Genomic DNA, 17595 nt, shown 5'->3' with positions numbered 1-17595 from the left:
GCAGGTTGTCTATCAGCTGTTGTCCCTGGATATGTGGATTGCTCCGGTGTCCAACCACGCAGATCCTAAATCCACAGTCCAGCTCTCCGCTTTACCACTTTGCGCTTATCCCAAAATAAATAAATAAATGAATAAGCCTACTGCAGAGTTGCCTTTCACACCTTCATTTTTCTCTGCCCAGTAAAAAGCCGATGGAAATACATTCTTCGTAACGTTCCATTCATTTCCAAATGTGCAAGTTCTCAAATATGTTATAAATGAGAAGAAAAGAAAAGGCTGGGTTGTTTGTCAAGCTGTCATATTATTTTATTTATCGTCTCTTGTCAATAGGAAAGTCCAGAAGTGTATTGAGATAAAAATGGAAGTACATGTAAAGATAACAGTGTAAATGGGACATACCGCTGTGTTTCCTCCCATTTTTCTTTCCTCCCTACCGTTGGACAGTAAACAAGAAGAACTGAGCCAGCTGGTATAGACTCGTCCGGAGGGAGCAGGGAGAGCTTCTCTGATGGGGTTTGTCCCCATTACACGCCCCCAGCCCCACACGCCCCCTTTCCATCTTCCACTGCACCACCCAGCACCTTCGAGGTTGTGACTGGGCTCTGGCTAATGATCGAGAGAGTCCATAGTGTTTGAAAAGGACAGGAAAACTTTCTTAGCGCCACACACAACAGATTATCAACCCAGAAGCTTTCACAGCCACCTCACCTGTTCAGGGGCTGGGTGAGGAGAAACTAAAAAGTGAGTCTGGGGAAAGTAAAAGGTGGGAGGAACTTTCAATTTAGTGACCATGATTTTTCCAATCAGGACAAAATTCGTGCTGTTTATTTCAGTTTTCAGAATGAAGTGCATCTTAAAATTGCCCAGGTTCTGCCTTGAGAAACTCACCTCTTAGAATACCAGGAAACGATCTGGTTTGCCTGCCGCACATACACCATTTATTGCAGTACATGTTAACAAAAAAAAGAAGAATAATAATTTCTATGGGTTCTTGGAGATTATATATATTATATATACACATATATGGGGCTTCCCAGGTGGCGCCAGTGGTAGAGAGTCTTCCTGCCAGTGCAGGAGATGCAAGAGACAGGGGTTTGATCCCTGGGTCGGGACCAGCCCCTGGAGAAGGAAGTGGCAACCCACTCCAGTTTTCTTTCCTGGAGAATCCCATGGACAGAGGAGCCTGGCAGGCTACAGTCCATGGTGTTAAAGAGTCAGACATGACTGAGCATCTGCGCATGCATACATGTACACATATGTATGCACACACATACATATATCTCCTAGTCTCTTAAAAGACACGTGCCCTGGAGGGTTCAGCTCTGCAGGATTCAAGCTCTCAAGACGCCAGCTCCCTGTGGTGCGCACGTTGAGCTGCTTCAGCGTGCGGGAAGGCACTTAACCCCTTTGCTGGGCCATTTTAATAATGCAGACAAAGATGACAGGCTCCATGCAGTTGCAAAAGCAATTGGTGAGCAGAAAAGCCACTCGATTTTCTTTAAGTGAAATGTCTCGGAGCTGTTTTCACCCGTCTCCCAAAAGGGCACCAATGTACCTAGTTGTGCAAGGAAGAAGGTCAGGAATTCATAAGAGACTGACCAATTAAGTGGTGTTTTTATTGCCAGAAAGCAGTTGAGAATGGGAGGCGGCCGGGGTGCAGAAGCTGAGCCATACAACTGAACGAAAGAGGGGCTCCCGCGCTGCGTGTCTGGTGAGCTCTGTGGACAGTGAGAGGCTTCTTGGTGGAGGTCAGGATTTTTGCTCACATATATATATACAGCCCGCGTTCCTTAGCAGTCGTTCCGCCAGGCAGACGCCAAGATGCATCTTCAGAAACTGAGCAGAAACAGCCTTGGCTGTCTGTGGGAGAACTCCAGTCCGTTTGGAAGAAACAACAGCCTCTGTCTCCTCAGCACCATCACGTCTTTCTCGCCCTTCCTCCACTGCCCCGGCCGCCTGTCGCCCCGGCCCCGGTGCGCTGCTCTGCCTGCCCTTCTAGTTGGAGGCACCGGGCTCCGTCCTGGCTCAGGCCTGTCCTCCGCTCTTGACCCCATGCTCTCACCGCGGGGGCATGGACAGGCCTCCCCACAGGTCAGGACGCTGCCGGGTGGTGAGAGCCCGCTGCCCCGGCTCGAGGGGGCCGCTTCGTGCTCAGCCCCGAGGGCCCGTTAAAGCCGTCTGCAACTGTCTGCCATCTGCTCAGCACAACCGAGACATGTTACCCGTATCCGAGGTTGCAAAGGGTATTTTCTAAAAAGCCGAGGAACTTTGATCTCAGCACTGAGAGCTTTTACACCTCCGGTGTGCTCTCAGCCTCATTTCCTCTGTGGTTCATACAAGTCTTAGACCAGTCGATTTGGAGCAAGGAGATTCCAAGGTTTCGGAAGGTCCTGTAGCCCCACTTATCTGCTGCTTCTGGAGGGAATCCTCGTTTTACCTGAGAACCCTGTAGGTACAGACCCACCAGGAACTGGGGGGCGGAGATTCTTTTTAGTCCTGGGGTCTGTGGCGGCGTCATCGCCCGCCTCTCGCAGAACAAGGTCGCCTCTGGTTGAGTGCATGGACTCGTGCGGTGTGTGCGTCTCGGGCATCTGTGTGTCCCGGGTAGATGTGAGTCAGCCTCTCCTGGTGGAGCCCTTGAGATCGCTGTTTTCCGGGCATCCAGGGAGGGACCCAACTCTGCAAAGGGAACGGCCGCAGCCCCGCTGGGTTGAACCTCTAAGATTCCCTTAGAGGCGAATCCCTAAGATTGAGGCGAGCGGCTGGGCACACTCGGTGGAAAGCAGGACGCAGGAGACAGCGGTTCCAAAAGAAAAAGCCAATCGAGGGATTCGCTTTCTCGGTTCTTCTGGAAAATTCCCCCTTTCCAAGGCGTAGGCGCTTTCTTAAGAGGAAGAAGGCTATACTTCGGAACGAGCTGTGCAGATCTTGGAGAGGATGGGTTTGGGGGACGTGGGTGCTCTGAGCTCGCAGGCTGGCGTGGCATGTCCCCCTGGGCTGTGAGCAGGGTGTCTAGCAGGAGAGGCGGTGAAACCCTGGGTCCATTCTTATATGCAAAACAGATTTATTTGCACATCCAACGTGAGGTTTAGGATTCTAGATGGAAAGAAAAGAAAGCAGTTTTCAGTCAAATGGAGAAGATCCAGGTCTTGTTGGGGCTTATGGGGTTTTATGTCCCCGACTGGGGATCGAACCCTGTCCTTGGCAGTGAGGGCAGAGTCCTAACCACAGGACTGCAGGGAAGTAAGCTTGTTCAGTAGCTGGTTTTAGGTGCTGCTGAACGAGGACTTGCTGTGTTGCCTGTAGATGCGTTCATCAGTAGTAGATACTGCGGCACCCCTCCCTCTGTCTTGGTTGAAGCCTCAGATGTGGAAGCACATGTACAGAGGGACCATGTATCTGGAGGATACCGCGTGTACAGGGGGACTGTGTATATGAAGGGACCGTGTGTACTCAGGGCCGACCATAGCTTACCTGGGCATTCTCACCTGCCAGCGCCCAGCACCCATAACCCCAGCATCGCTCAAGGGTCAACTGTTCACCCTGAAGTGGATTGCTGGGTTGTACGGTAGTCCCATTTTCAGTTTATTTGTTTATTTTTATTTATTTATTTATTTATTTATTTGAGGAATGGGCAGCTGATTTGAGAGGGGTTGTGTGGGTAAGACAAGTGAATGTCTCTCTTGGGAGCAGAGAGGCAGGGACCAAGCGCGGAGGAGCAGCCAGAGGCTGCTGACGAGCCTGGAGACTAACAGGCCTCCCGCTTCCAAAGCAGCCGACTGCCCGCACCGCCTTCTCCCAGGTCTGCGCTCTCAGACCCAGCAGGGCCCTCTGCCGGCTCGGTCCTACCGTTGTGCCTGCATCCAGTCCACCCACACCGCGTGCGGCTCTGTCTGGGAGCATCCCGTGTCCCGTCACACCTCCGCCTCCCACTGCAAACGTGGCCGTCCCCCACGGGCTCGTGGGCTCACCGGGTTGGCTCCCCACGTCCTCCTGTGCGCCCCGCAGTCCCCAGAGTCCGAGCCTTTGCGTCTGGATGCCTGCCGGCTGGCTCCTCCCTTCAGGCTCTCGGTCAGCGCCTCCCGCCTCCCCACAGGCCCCCCTGGCCCGTGTGGCTCGCGTCCATCCCCACTCGGCCGTCCCCTGAGGGCACAGTCTCAACTGCTGGGCATCAGGGCGTCTGCCCTTCATCTGCTGCATCTGCAGTAATTCCACAGCTTAGCAGTTCAGGTAGACTTTGAACTTTTTTTTCCCCCCATCTGAGAGATTCAATCTTCTTTAAATGTACTTTTTAATTAAATGCAACCTGGACAGCTCTCTCCCTCAGCCTCTCTGATGACTGAGGGTTTCCTGGCGGGGGAAGCCGGCTCAGGTGGGGCCCCAGGTCCCCCTGCCAGGAGCCTTTCTTCCCGGGACTACAAAGCATTTGCCTTTCTGCCTTTGAAGCTGCCCCATGCCCACTGCTGCTGACCTCGGCAGAAACCCTCTCGAGCCTGTGGCTCCACCTCCCAGCCACCTCTGCCAGCCTGGGAGACGTTCAGTGAAGACGCTACAGTAAAGTCTCAATTAAGGAAATGCTCAGGGGAAGGAGCGTTCTAGTTAATTTAATTTTTGGTTAACTGAGTACAACCAAACTTTTTATTGGGAGGAGGCGTCATCATGTAAAAGAAAGATTATGAACTTAGGATGAAGGCATTCGTGTTTAAAACCCATTCTCTGCCATCTGAAGTCACGTGACTTTGGGGCTCAATTTTCTCATCTGTAAAAGGGGGATGCTAATGGTCATCGTAATAGCTTGTTGTTAGATTAAATGGGGCAACATTTGTGAATGTGAACATGTAGCAGAGTTGGGCGGCCGTGTGGGAACTTGGTGAAACACGCTTTCCTTCCCGCTTCCCATTTTGTTTTCATTTTTCTAGGAAATAATTCTTACTACACTGGCATATGGTTTTTTAAACATGTTTTTTAATGCAGAACACTGGAGGAAGAGGTAATTTTCCTGGCAGTGGTAATAGTGACTCATTATTGTAGAATATTTATGAAAAATTAACCAATCATTGAGTATCTGTGGAGTACTTATTGTATCTCAGATACTGTGGAAATAGCAGAAATGAAGAGGTCATTTTATTCTTTTAAAAATGCCCAGAGAGTCTTCTTTGCATTTTTCTGCTAAGAATTGAATGTGGGGGGAATAAAATTGGTTGAAATGTCAGCTTGGCAGGTTAAAAATGCACATCTCTGATTTCCTCTCACTTAAAAAAGGAGTAAAAGCTCCCTGAAAAGCAGACTTAGGTCCACAGGACTGGAGATGTTAGTGAAGAAAGAGGAAAAGAGCATCTGGTGGAGGAATAGTAACCTTGGGGCGGGGGAAGGGGGTCTCAGCCTGGGGACACCCAGGACAGACGTGGCCGCCGTGGGGCTGCTGGTGACACAGCTGGAAACGGGGGCCGGTTCATGGTTTGTGTCTGGAACAGTCTGCTCCCTACCTCCCACCCCGTGCAGAGTGCTCAGCTGGTAAAGCAGATGGACAGGTGAGGAGCCCTTCCCTCAGAGGGAACGGCTCCGGAGGAAGGGGCTGTGTGCGCTGGGGTTCGAGGTCCCCCGGGAGCAGCCCTGAGCTCCCCGCCCGATTGAAGCCAGGTTGCCCGTTGACAAGTTGCGGAGCTCACATTTGGGAGGTGCGGCGGGCTGTTCCATTTTCAGTCCCTCTTTGCGGCTCCGTTTAATCCACGTGCTCACTCAGGTTTGAGGATGGGCTGACGCGTCCCAGCCCCAAGTGCAGCCGCTCACCGACTTGTCCTGCCGACCCGACACCTGAGGGGCCTTGCGATCTTGTCGTCGTTGGGGCAGTGAGAGCCACACAAACAGAAGTCCCCGTGCTGTAGGGATCCCCGTTACCAACAGCTTCCTCCTTCCCCCGCTGGGGGTACCGGCCGTGTCCCGTTCGCCCGTCCCCAGGTGCTGTGGGCTGGGGTGGGCACTGGCCCCCGCCTCCCGGGTCCGTGGGCAGTCCGGGGCCTGTCTCCGGAGACCGTCCTCCCGGGCTGGCGGGACAAGTGCTGGCACCCGGCCAGCGGCGATTAATGCCAAATTAGCACCTTGCTCGGCGACCTCCCGGCGCCCTGCCGCTCTCCTTCACTCACACGGCCGTGTGCAAATATTAGCTCCTCGGGTCGTTTCTCCTCATCAGCGCCTTTCACAGATGACAGGCAGGCTGTCCGTGTGACCGCGTCCCCGAGCCCTCGTCCTTTGTCACGGACGTGTCTGTACGCGGAGATCTGATCGCCAGCCCCACGGGCCCCGCGCTGCCGCGTGTGGGGAGGGGCAGGCTGCCCGGGGCTTCCCAGGAGACCTGAGGGTCCACGAAGCAGCCTCCCGTTAGTGTAGTCGATATATAGGTTTGAAAAATGATTTGTTGGTTCTGCCTTAATGTCGTCGATATATAGGTTTAAAAATGGATCTATTGGTTCTGCCTGCAGCAAGCTTTTTTTTTTTCTTAATTCACTTGAACCTTTCATTCCAACATCTCGTACCGGTGAGTCAGTGAGAGCGGGACCCAGCGCTGTGGGACTGTGACTAGAGTGCGGCCCTCTCCTCGTCTCCTCTCTCCACGGCCCTGACGGCACCGCCCGCGGTGGAACCGACCAGGGTGCCCCTCAGCTGCTCGCGTGGGTGGCGCGTCTCTGCAGCATTAGGTCCTCTGGGAAGCACTTTGCATTTGCCGTGATGTCCATTTATTTTTTATGTCCAGTCTCCTCCATCTCCACCCTTTGTTGAAATTCCTATTCTCGAAATGTTTGATCAGTCTTGGTTTTCCCTGGATAAACAGTAGTAATGCGCACCGTGTGTAGTTTAATTTTGATATTACACGTATTTGAGAGAAGAGTTGCAAAACCATCTCGTGATTTTTTTTCTCCCTTGTCACCAGAGGGATGAACTGAATTATTTATAGCTTGATACTCACACTGCAGAGATGGAGTCAGGGTATTTACGCTTCAGATGGAAAGGACTGAGCTGAGCGCTTGGTTCATGGGATGTGTTTGCTCTGAGGTCACATTCAGGCCCATGTAAGAGAGTGGCCACTTCCCAACCACACACGTGCCCACGAGAGGGCCTGACCCACGAAATCGTTGTGGAATTGGATGGTTGAAAGCAGTGGCTAGACCAGGTATCTCAATCAGAAAAGTCTTTAATTGATAAATAAGGTCAGTGGTGGAACATGCAGCCATGTGAAGGCCATCATGAGCAGAGGGGCATCGAGGCCTCTCGGTTCCCAGGGCTTCTGCACAGGACGTGGGCTCACAGGCTGTGGGCTCCAACCCCGGCTCCTACGGTCAGAAAGAGGCCTGACCGGGACCCCAGGGAGGACTCCTTGGGGCTGGGTCGGGTCCGGAGATGCTGGCTCTCCTGTCGGAGTGGCTCGACAAGACTCCTGTCCGTGTCCCACCCTCACATCACATTCCCATCCTCACCCCATCTATGCTCCAGAAGCCCCATTCATGGCTTCCGCTTTCTCTGCCACAGGAGACGCCGGCACGCCTGAAGCCATGGCCCCCGTCATTGTGGTCCCCCCGAGCAACAGGAGTGTGGTGGCCGGGTCCAGCGAGACCACCTTGGAGTGCATTGCCAATGCCAGGTACGCGGCTGGCCCTCCACCTGCCGGGAGTGGCTGCCTCCCCCAGCAACGGCGGACCTGGTCCCACAGCCGGGCTGTGGGCACAGCACATTACGGGCAGATCGCATGGACCCTTCCCAGGCCTTGTTCTGCGGTGTTTATATTGGACGTGACATTTATACTAGAAGTCGGCGCCGTAACTGTGGGTCAGGCAGAGTATCCTCTGAGATTCTGACCGAGGAGCAGAGGGGAGCTGAGGCCTCTGGGTGCAAAGGAAAGCGTTAACCTCTTCTCCTCTGTCGTCCTAGATGTTCTCCGCCCAGTTAGTGGCCGCCCCACACTCGAGTCCCTGGGATCAGGCCTCCCATGTAGCGTGTCCCCTAGCAGTATTTATTTTAAACATTCTTTTCCAGAGCCAACGGAACCATTAGCACTTATGGTCCATTGCTGCTGCAATTAGCTATCCTTGCTCAGCAGCCCTTGAGCAGAATGTGTCATTCGCGGGTGCCGTAGGGGAGCAGAGCTGTGTCTGGATTGATTTTTAAGTGTCCATTGTTCAGCCCACCGTGGTTCCTTGTAAAATGATTATTATTGCCACCTACGCAATCCACAGTTACCGTCACTAACACCCTTCGTTTCCACAGGCCCGTCGAGGAGCTGAGTGTGACCTGGAAGAGAAATGGGATGAGGGTCACCAGTGGGCTCCACGGCTTCGGGAGGCGCCTGACCATCAGCAACCCGACCTCCTCGGACACCGGAGTGTACGTCTGCGAGGCGGCCCTGCCAGGCAGCGCTTTCGAGCCAGCCAGAGCCAAAGCCTTCCTTTCTATCATAGGTAAGGCTCAGAGTGGAAGAGGCCCCACCCCTCAGTCTGGGGAAAGTGAAGTTAACGCCTGCATTCCGCTCACCTGGAGGCGAAGTCCGCCTCCCAGATTAAGCCTGTTCTTCTTTCCCAAGAACATCAACACATTCAATCCAAAGAGTTGATGTTCTGAATACTTCCGAGAAATGTTCTTCTGAACACTTCCAATCGTAAAGCTTGGGAAATAGAGTGTCAAAATCCTTGACATATTTATCGCCTTTGGCTACTGGTCTTTCTGCCACGAGGCTTTTCTATAACTCTTACTTGTCTGTTCTGATCAGTGTTCAGAGATTAATCTATTACCATTATTTTTTTTTACTTTTTGACCCAGAAGAAAGTCAGAAAGTCTTGAATGTTCCCTTTTGTTAAACTGAAAAGTAAGATCAGAGAGGTGTCGTAGGAGCAGGAGACAGGATCAGGCGCGTTCCAACCGCTCTAAACCCTGGGAAACGCCGGTGTTTAGGAGGTGTGTGTGATACGCCGACTGAGGGCATCCTCTGTCTGTTCTCAGGTTGTTAAGATTGCACTGTGTCACGAGGCAGGGCCCGTAGTTCTCGCGTCCCTTAAGCCCCTGTTAGGACCCGCAGCGGCTGTGATCACTGTCATAGTGGCCTGTCCGGGAGTGGTGGCCACTGCCGATGAGCGGTGACCGCGGGGTCGGCCCAGGCGGCAGGGCCCCTGCTTCTCTCTGAGGAGAAGGCAGGTGAGAACAGGAAGGGAAGGCTCTCAGGAGCAGAAAGCCTCTGACAGCAGTCGCTCCTCACGTATTAATCACAGACCCTGCAGTCTGCCACTTTGCAAACTAAAAAAGAACAGAAGCCTGTGCCTTCACAAGAAATTAGGAAGCGTGTGAAGAAATGCTGCATAAAAGGCAGTTCGTGTCACGTGCCTTTCAATCATGAGGAAGTGGCTCTATGGCCCGAGAATGACTGTCAAATGCAGGTGCTGGGAGCCTGTCACCGCTCTGAAAGACACTCGCGGACTTTAGAGGCATCGGCGAGGCAGGTCTGATCACAGACCGTTGCGGATTCTGCACCAGGGGCCGGGCTGGCTCCCTGCCGCCTTCTCACCCACACTCTCCAGTGGTCCAGGCCGCACCCTGTTGCCTGGGGGAAGCTTTCCCTCGGGGGTGACCTTCCGCCGTGTGAGCTCAGCGCGTCACAGGTAGAGCCCAGATTAAAGTCTGTGAGTCTCCAGCAGACGGGGCTGTATTTGTTAAAACATTTTTTGTTGTTATTGTTGTCATTCAGTCGTATGTGACTCTGTGACCCCGTGACTACATGCCAGGCTTCCCTGTCCTTCACTGTCTCCTGGAGTTTGCTCAAACTCATGTCCTTTGAGTCGGTGATGCCATCCAACCATCTCATCCTCTATTGTCCCCTTCTGCTCCCGCCTTCAATATTTCCTAGCATCAGAGTCTTTTCTGAATGAGTTGGCTCTTCGAGTCAGATGGCCAAAGTATTTAAACAAGAGAAGAAATGTATCTCCCTGTGAACTAGAACATTTGCTTCCATCGTAATTCCCTTTTAAAAATATTTAAATCGTTCTCGGGAACTTGCTTCTGCATTTCCATCTGGATTCCAGAGCAGACTGTTATTGTATTCTCTGAGTTGCCACCTCTCTGTATTCCGGCTTTTAAAGGTATACAGACACACTTGGATTTTATGACGTTGATTTAAATCCCCTTTATTCATAAGAATTTGCTGTGACAGGTGGGATTTTGTGGTTGCATCCTGGGAAGGCCCTGAAGAGCCTCTGTTAGTTCAGAGTGATTCGGGAGATGGCAGCCCCGAGCCCCGAGACGGTGGAGGGAGGGGTCCTCGAGGAACTCGGGGCCCGGCCCCACGGGGAACCGTGCAGGCAGCCGTCGCCATGAAGATGCAGATGAAAGGGAGCAGACCCAGGCTGGCTCCCATTGCTGTTTCATGCTGGTGAGACCGGACAGGCGAGCTGTGGCTGCGTACCCCGCCCGTCAGCTCCCCCGCTGGGTTGCTCCATTTCTGAGGTTTAAACAGGAACATGGGGTCTGCCTACAGCAGTGTCACGGGCGCGACTCTCCCTGGAAAGGTGGCCTCCGGGGCTTGGCGATCCGTGTTCTCCTCCTCCTGCCCTGCCGCAGGGTCCTTTTTCTTTTCTGGCCATGGGGCCTGTGTGCTCGCTGTCTGGGGCCTGGGTGCCCGCTGTCTGGGGCCTGGGTGCCCGCTATCTTGGGGCAAGGTGTCCAGTGTGTGGGGTCAGGGTGCCCACTGTCTGGGGCCTGGGTGCCCGCTGTCTGGGGGCAGGGTATCCAGTGGGCCTGGGTGCCCGCTGTCTGGGGTCAGGGTGCTCGCTGTCTGGGGCCTGGGTGCCCACTGTCTGGGGCCTGGGTGCCCGCTATCTTGGGGCAAGGTGTCCAGTGTGTGGGGTCAGGGTGCCCACTGTCTGGGGCCTGGGTGCCAGCTGTCTGGGGCCTGGGTGCCCGCTGTCTGGGGTCAGGGTGTCCAACATGTGGGGTCAGGGTGCCCACTGTCTGGGGTCTGGGTGTCCAGTGTGTGGGGTCAGTGCACCCCCTTCTGTCTGTGGCCAGGGCGTTCAGTGCTTGGGGCCTGGGCGCCTGCTGTGTGGCAGGTTGAAAGTGCTGGAGTTGACCCCCCAGGAGCATGTTTGCCCAGCACCATGTGGCCTGGTGGGGAGAAGGGGGAGCTTGGGGACCAGGAAGATGCATGTCTACCCCTAAAGGAGTGTTAGGCTCCTGAGGCCTATGGACATCTCCTCTCTCTCTCCTCAAGTAGGGGGTTTCTAAGTGTCGTCTCTGAAATTATATCAGGTCCAAGAAACACAGAGATGACACATTCTTCCTTGAAGCAGCGTCCAGCATGGCGGGAAGACTGCCAGAGATGTGGGTCATCGGCCCCCAGGGCACGTGGCCAAGGTGGGGCGGGGGCGGGCCCAGCCTGCGGAGGTCAGGGAGGCTCCGCAGGAGAAGGAGCAGGTGGTCCAGCCCTGCAGATCGAGTCTGAACTTCCCAGCGAAGCGACTTGAAAACCACATTCCCTGTGGAGGAACCAGAACGAGTGGGTGGCCTCTGTGTCGCTCAGGTAAGAACGGACCACGAACTCAACAGCTTAAACTAACACAGACGTATCGCCTCCCGGTTCCCAGCCTCCGAAGGCCACGCCCAAGGCCGCGTTGGGCTGGGCTGTTGTCCGGAAGCTCTGAGAGGGTCCACCTCCCGGCTCGCCCAGGGGCTGGCAGACTCAGTTCACGAGGCTGTGGGACTGGACTTTGTTTCCTTCTGAGCTGTTGGAGGGTCATTCTTGGGTTCTCGGGCAGCCAGCATCCCTGGCCGCAGCCACCTCCATCTTCAGAGTCAGCAGCAGGGCGGATCCTCGCGCCGCAGACCTCTTACCTCCCCTCCTGCCGTCCCTCCCGCTTCTAGCCAGAGAAGGTTCTCTGCTTTCAAGGGTTCCTATGATGAGGATGGGTCCACCCAGTGGATCTAAAGTCTCCCCATTTTTAGACTGATGACCTCAATGATGTCGGCAGAGCCCCCCTGCCATGTGGGGTAGCGTGTTCTCGATCACCGCTGACTGGGGGTGGACACCTTTGGGGGGTGTCCTTCCCACCCCAGTGGACAGAGGCACCAGCGTGTGGACGATGATGGGGAGTCAAGGGCCCACCCTAGGCTCTGCCCCTTCCTGAGATGGTGGCTCTGGGGGTGGGGGGCGGCCGGGGGGCGCCTCGGGGCCGTGCAGTGAGCCCTGCTCAGGACGGGCCCTGCAACTCAGGGCGAGGGGTGCAGGGTGGGGAGAAGCCGAAGCCCAGCGTCAGGGGCGGGAGAGCCCAGGGTGTCCCCGCCTCCAGCTCTGAGGAGCTTCTGCTGATCGGAAGGTCAGGCCCTCCGCCTGTGGCCCCTGGCAGAGGTCAAGGACCCTCGGCATGGCTGGCCTCTCCTCAACTCACTGTGTCCACAGGACAAGAACGTTTTTCTGATGTCTTCATACTGCTTCAAAAGAGATGAAAGTTTAGTTTCAATCCCCAGTTTTACTGGCTGCGGTTGTGATCCGCTTTTAGAAGTCAAGCGTGTGCCTTCATTGGCAGGACACCCTTTCTGTAACAGAGTTGTTGCCGAGGAGCTAGGACACGCTCTTGCCCTGCGAAGTCCGTGTGGGGCCGCCTCGTTCACCGCAGACTCCCCGCCGGGCACCTCAGGCTGTCTCGGCTGACGAGCCCGGTACTCTCCCCGTCTGCTGTCCTTATAGCCGACTGATGTAGCTAAGAGTGGCACTCTCCCCGTCTGCTGTCCTTATAGCCGACTGGTGCAGCTAAGGGTGGAGAGGAGGGTCTCTGAGTGCTGTGGAGCTGCTGGAGGGGGGGCGGAGAGGTAACGGGCGGCAGGGGGGACAGTGGGATGACCATCGGAAGCCGTGAGGGTCTGAGGCCTTCGGCAGCCCCGCGGCTGCTCTGCAAGCTCAGCCACCTGGAACGCTTTCTGGAAAAGGCAGGAGAATCAATAAATGAGTGGGCAGACCTGGCCTCCCTGGATTCTGGCCCCTGAACCCTGCCTGGGGTTTGGCAGCAGGGGAGACAGTGCTCGGCCGGCTCTGGCAGGCCGCCCTCCCAGACGCGCCCAGGAGGCCGTGGGGTCACAGAGCACGCGGAGCCGAGCGCCAGGGAGCTGGGCAGATGGGGATGACAGCACTCGGAGAAGAGCGGCCCTGGCCAGGCACCTGCGGTCCCAGAGCCAGGCCTCTGGTCAGCCTGGGCCAGCCTTGGGTCACTGTGTGAGGACGGCCCCTCATCTCTGAGCCCAGGCGGGCTGCTCCCCGGCACCTGGGAAGCCCCGGACACTGCAGAGCCGGGAGAGCAGCCCCAGGACATCGGTCGGGATGCCAGCCAGCATCTGCAGTCAGCACCTCGGGCTGTCTGGTCCCGTGGGTGCTGAGCATCCTACGCGTGGGGTCTCACCGTCACAGTGTGGCTCCTCTCGGGAGACCCTCAAGGGATGCTGAGGGAGAAAAGCCCGGTCCACACGGCCAGTACCGTGTGGTTCCACGTGTGTAACGTTCTTGAAATGGCAGCAGTGAAGAGACGGAGCGCGGTCGAGGGTTACCAGAGACCCCGGGTGGGACATTGGGGTGGGCGTGCTTACAGAAGGGCGGCGTGGAGGGTGGACCCATCCTGCATCTTGACTGCGGTATGGATGCAGACCCACATGAGTCGTACAGTGCATGGGACCAAATACATACACGTGTGCGTGCACGCTGGAACGCACGGGAGAACAGGCAAGACTGGAGGGGTGGGTGTGAGTACACGAGGCTGCCCCTTTCACTATGGGCATCGGGGCTGGACTGCGGTTTTGCGGGAAACCAACTAAAGGACACGGGGCTCCCTCACTTATCACAGCTGCGTGCGGCTCTCCCGGGGTCTCAGCAAAGTGTTTATGTCGGAAAAGGGAGGCTGCAGTCAATCACAGCAGATGCTCATGTTTTCACTTAGTTCTTTTCCTTTCCCCTCACCTCCCCGTAACCAGACAACAAGGGGTAGGTATTGACTTCGGCATCCGAGATGACTCTAGGACCTGGGCGGGGTGCAGCCGCTGGGTCGTCAGGCGGCCGTCTGTGTCTGCTGCTAGGTGGTTAGTGCTGCTGGCGTCATTACTGATGCAGGAGACGGGGTGGAGTGTGCACGCGTGCGTGTGCACGTGTGCATGTGCACGCGTGTGTAGTTGAAGACCAGCCTGTTGACGGGGAATCTGCAGCATTCTTCGAGGCCCGGTCTACACACATGCAACCAGGTGGAGACTCTGCCCCCATCCAGTGAGTCCGCAGCCATGGCCTCGCCCAGACGGGCTCCTTCCAGCAGGTTGTTTCTGGCTGAGCGACGCAGTAATTGCAGGGCTGACACCTGACCGCTTCCAGGGAGGAACCTTCAGCCTTGCTTCCTTCATCATGTCTCTGAGACACTTAAGTTTTCATTTCTCTGTTTCCTCCTTTAGGTCCCACCCTGTTTAAAGATATAGTCAGTACAGAAGGCAGGCCAAGCTACAGTATCCAGAGTCACACAGTTAGAGTTGGAAACAAACCTGGCTGGAAGACAGTCCCCAGAGATTATCACAAGGGAAATGAATGACCAGCCTTGGTTATCATGATAATGAAGACACTACTACCTTAATACGTGACAAACTTGGCCATGCCAATGTTGAATTCCTGCTGAATAAACCAAGAAAAACACTGTAATTTACTCTCCAAGGAAATTCATTATTTAATACAACCCCTGCTTTTCCGCTGTTCGTCCGACAGCAGGCGGGCGGGCCGGGTGTCTGGAGAGATGCAAGTGGTTGTGTTTCCTTTGCTGCTGAAGATGGATGAGAGGTCCATTAACTTTCTTCTCTTAACTATGATTTTGCCTTCCACTGAAGTATTAAATCTATATTTTGGAGAAGGACTGCTAAGACTTTGAAAAATATGTTAATAGGCTTCCCCGTTCCCTGATACAGGCCGGGCACCTGCCTGTGATGCCTTATTTGACGGGTTTCATGAGTTGTTGTTTAGTTTAGACACTGAAGCAAGCTAGCCTATAAAATACTGTGCTGTAAATATAAACCTTTATGAACCTCATGGGATAGTCCTTCTAAAATGTGAATTAAGATATTCTGTGATTCAGACCCATAAACTGGAAAGTAGCCATTGCCCTGAGTAGTAATTTGCTTTCTGAAACCTTGGACTATAAATTGCCTTTGCCCCCTGCTCACTGAATTCGGAGTATGTGTGCACGGTGGTAGGTAGCTAATGAAGTTTTCAAAAACAGTTCTATAAAAGGAGTTCAAACTCTTTCAGGCTGTAAGGGTCTTCTGAAATACCTCTCTTTGGCTTAGGGGCTGTTTCGGTTTTTTTCTTGTTTAAAGAGCCACCGTATTTTACTGCGGAACCCGAGAGTCGGATATTAGCGGAGGTGGAAGAAAACGTGGACATCGTGTGTGAAGCCATGGGTGAGTAAGGGAAGCCGTGAGGGCCATGCCAATGTTGAATTCCTTGGGGGGAGGCCAAGGAATTGGGGGAGCCGTGGACGGGTGCAGGTGAGCCGTGGGGGTGGGGGAGCCATGGGGGCCTTTCGGGGAGCCATGAGTGGGGAAGCCGCGGGCGGGTTCCCAGAGGCTGTAGGGGAAGCCTCCACACAGTGGAGGAACAAAAGCGACGTCTCCAGGGCAGAGCCGTGGTCTGGGTGGCGACAGGTGGACTGAGACGGTGAGAGAGCAGGCGCTTCGCCTGGAGCAGAACTCCGCTGCTGGGCGTGCGGCTTGGGGAAGGCCTTCGATCCTGCTGAGCTTTTGTCCTCGCCTGCAAAGCAGGGATAAGAATATTTACCCAAAGGAACAGCCAGGAAGCCTTAACGGCATCCATCCCACCAGACAGAGACCAAGTCTTGTCTCCTTGACTCCCTTCAGAGGCTCCGACTCCCCCAGAGTAAGCCTCCCAAGACTTGGGGCGGGAAGTTCGTTCTCATCCCTGGGGTGAGGGGGGCTGCTGACCACGTCCACTCTGAGAGGAGAGAGATCATTCTAACTTCTTGAATAGGAAATCTTCCTGTTTTTCTGGCCTTTCAGCTTTTGACTGACTTTTCTTCCGTCACGGGGGTGATCTGACCTCTTGTCGCTGTGCCTTGACCCCTCCTTGCTGACCATGAGTCTGTTTCACGTCCAGCACACGTGTGGTCACACTAAGCCTCCAGCGGGGACAGGTTTTCTGCGGCAATTTCATAATAAAAACCGCGCAAGTGCCTTGGAGATCGTCAGAGAATGAGAAGGACCTTTTATGTTAAGACCTGTGTGTCTTAAGGGTTTCAGCTCTTCTAAGAACTTGGAGGCTGAGTTTTTCCCAACAGTTCTGGGAATCTTCAGGAAAGCACCCCCTTAGGCGCAGAAGCAGGAAGATGGAGGAGACCCTGTTGTAAAGTCCCTGCCTGGGGTCTGGCGAGGGCGCTGCTCACGGATCCCTGGACAGGCAGCTGCCTCCCGCCATGCAGTGGAGGCCAGATCCAAACCCACGTCCACCAGCTCTCCGTAGCCAGTGCTTAGGCCTGGACCCCAACAGATACAATCAACCTGCAGGGAGGGAGCGGGGCTGCCCCTCAGGGTGTTGTGGAGGGTCAGGGTAGACACGGGCGTCCAGTGTCCGCCCCTCCATCCACTGAGCCTCCTGCAGAGGCGGCTCCAGCCCAGGGTAGCCGGTTCCTCGGGGGCTCCGGCCCCGGCCCCCGCAGCTTCCATGGGACCATGTCCAGCCCCGCTCTGCGCCCTTCTCTGTGACCAGCTCGACCCACACGGGTGGCGCCGGGAGGGGAGAGGAGAGTCCTGTGAACTTCCCGGGGAAATCTTTCCTTACTGTGGCCCCATTGTTCTCACTTCTGTCTAAACACCAGTTTTTTAAGGCCAACAACTCTGTGAAAGTGAAACTATAAAATATTTAGAGTGCTTATAGTTTAGAAACAAGAGTCTGCCATACTGCGGGGATGAGATTTCTGTTTATGACATTAAATTGCCCCCAAATAGAACTATTCCTAGTTCCCTGTATACTAACAATTATTTTTACATAAATGACAATGTTAGGCTCTCCCTTTGACAAGAAGACGCTTTTCTTGCATGATTTCTACAGAGTAAACTGCTTGTTAAGTACAGGGTTATAAATACATACTGAACAGGTCTTTCAACGTTGCTTTGCCATCATATAATTTACTGCTTTCTTTTAATTTTGACAATGAAACCTTAGCAGCATGCGAAGTGGTTATTCTTTATGAAAGCTACATCATGTAATTGCTATTATGAGACTTTACATGAAGTGGTTATGCTTTTACCTGCAAATGAATTTTTTTAAATTTCCTGATTTAATGAAAAGTGACAGGAAACATAATGAAGGCAAAGAACAGAATCTGAGAATACATTATCTTGAAATATTCCGCGACATTAACTTTATTTATTAAAGAAGACATCTTACACCTACACAGTATCATAAGTCAACGGATCCGAGTGTGCCTTTCAGCGTGAATCGTGTTGAGATGTTTTATTTAAATTCATTTTATATTTAGGGAAGCTGAGGCACAGAAGGATCCAAGATCTAGAAATAAGCCAGGTGCTTCTGCA

General features: G+C 54.1%; 1 protein-coding gene across 7 annotated transcripts in view; it reads left to right on the top strand.

Annotated features, from left to right (window-relative positions):
• The window catches only part of SDK1 (sidekick cell adhesion molecule 1), a 740828-nt gene that overhangs the window by 543923 nt on the left and 179310 nt on the right, over positions 1-17595 (top strand). For all 7 annotated transcript variants that reach the window (XM_043915387.1, XM_043915391.1, XM_043915392.1 and 4 more), the window contains 3 exons: positions 7525-7636; positions 8260-8450; positions 15364-15447. In XM_043915387.1, the coding sequence (XP_043771322.1) occupies positions 7525-7636; positions 8260-8450; positions 15364-15447 (387 nt within the window). The remainder of the gene's footprint in view (positions 1-7524; positions 7637-8259; positions 8451-15363; positions 15448-17595) is intronic.

This window comes from Cervus elaphus, chromosome 10, assembly GCF_910594005.1.
Source record: "Cervus elaphus chromosome 10, mCerEla1.1, whole genome shotgun sequence".
Lineage (NCBI taxonomy): Eukaryota > Metazoa > Chordata > Mammalia > Artiodactyla > Cervidae > Cervus > Cervus elaphus.
Note: the sequence above shows the minus strand (reverse complement) of the source record. Positions and strands in the feature narration are given on the sequence as shown.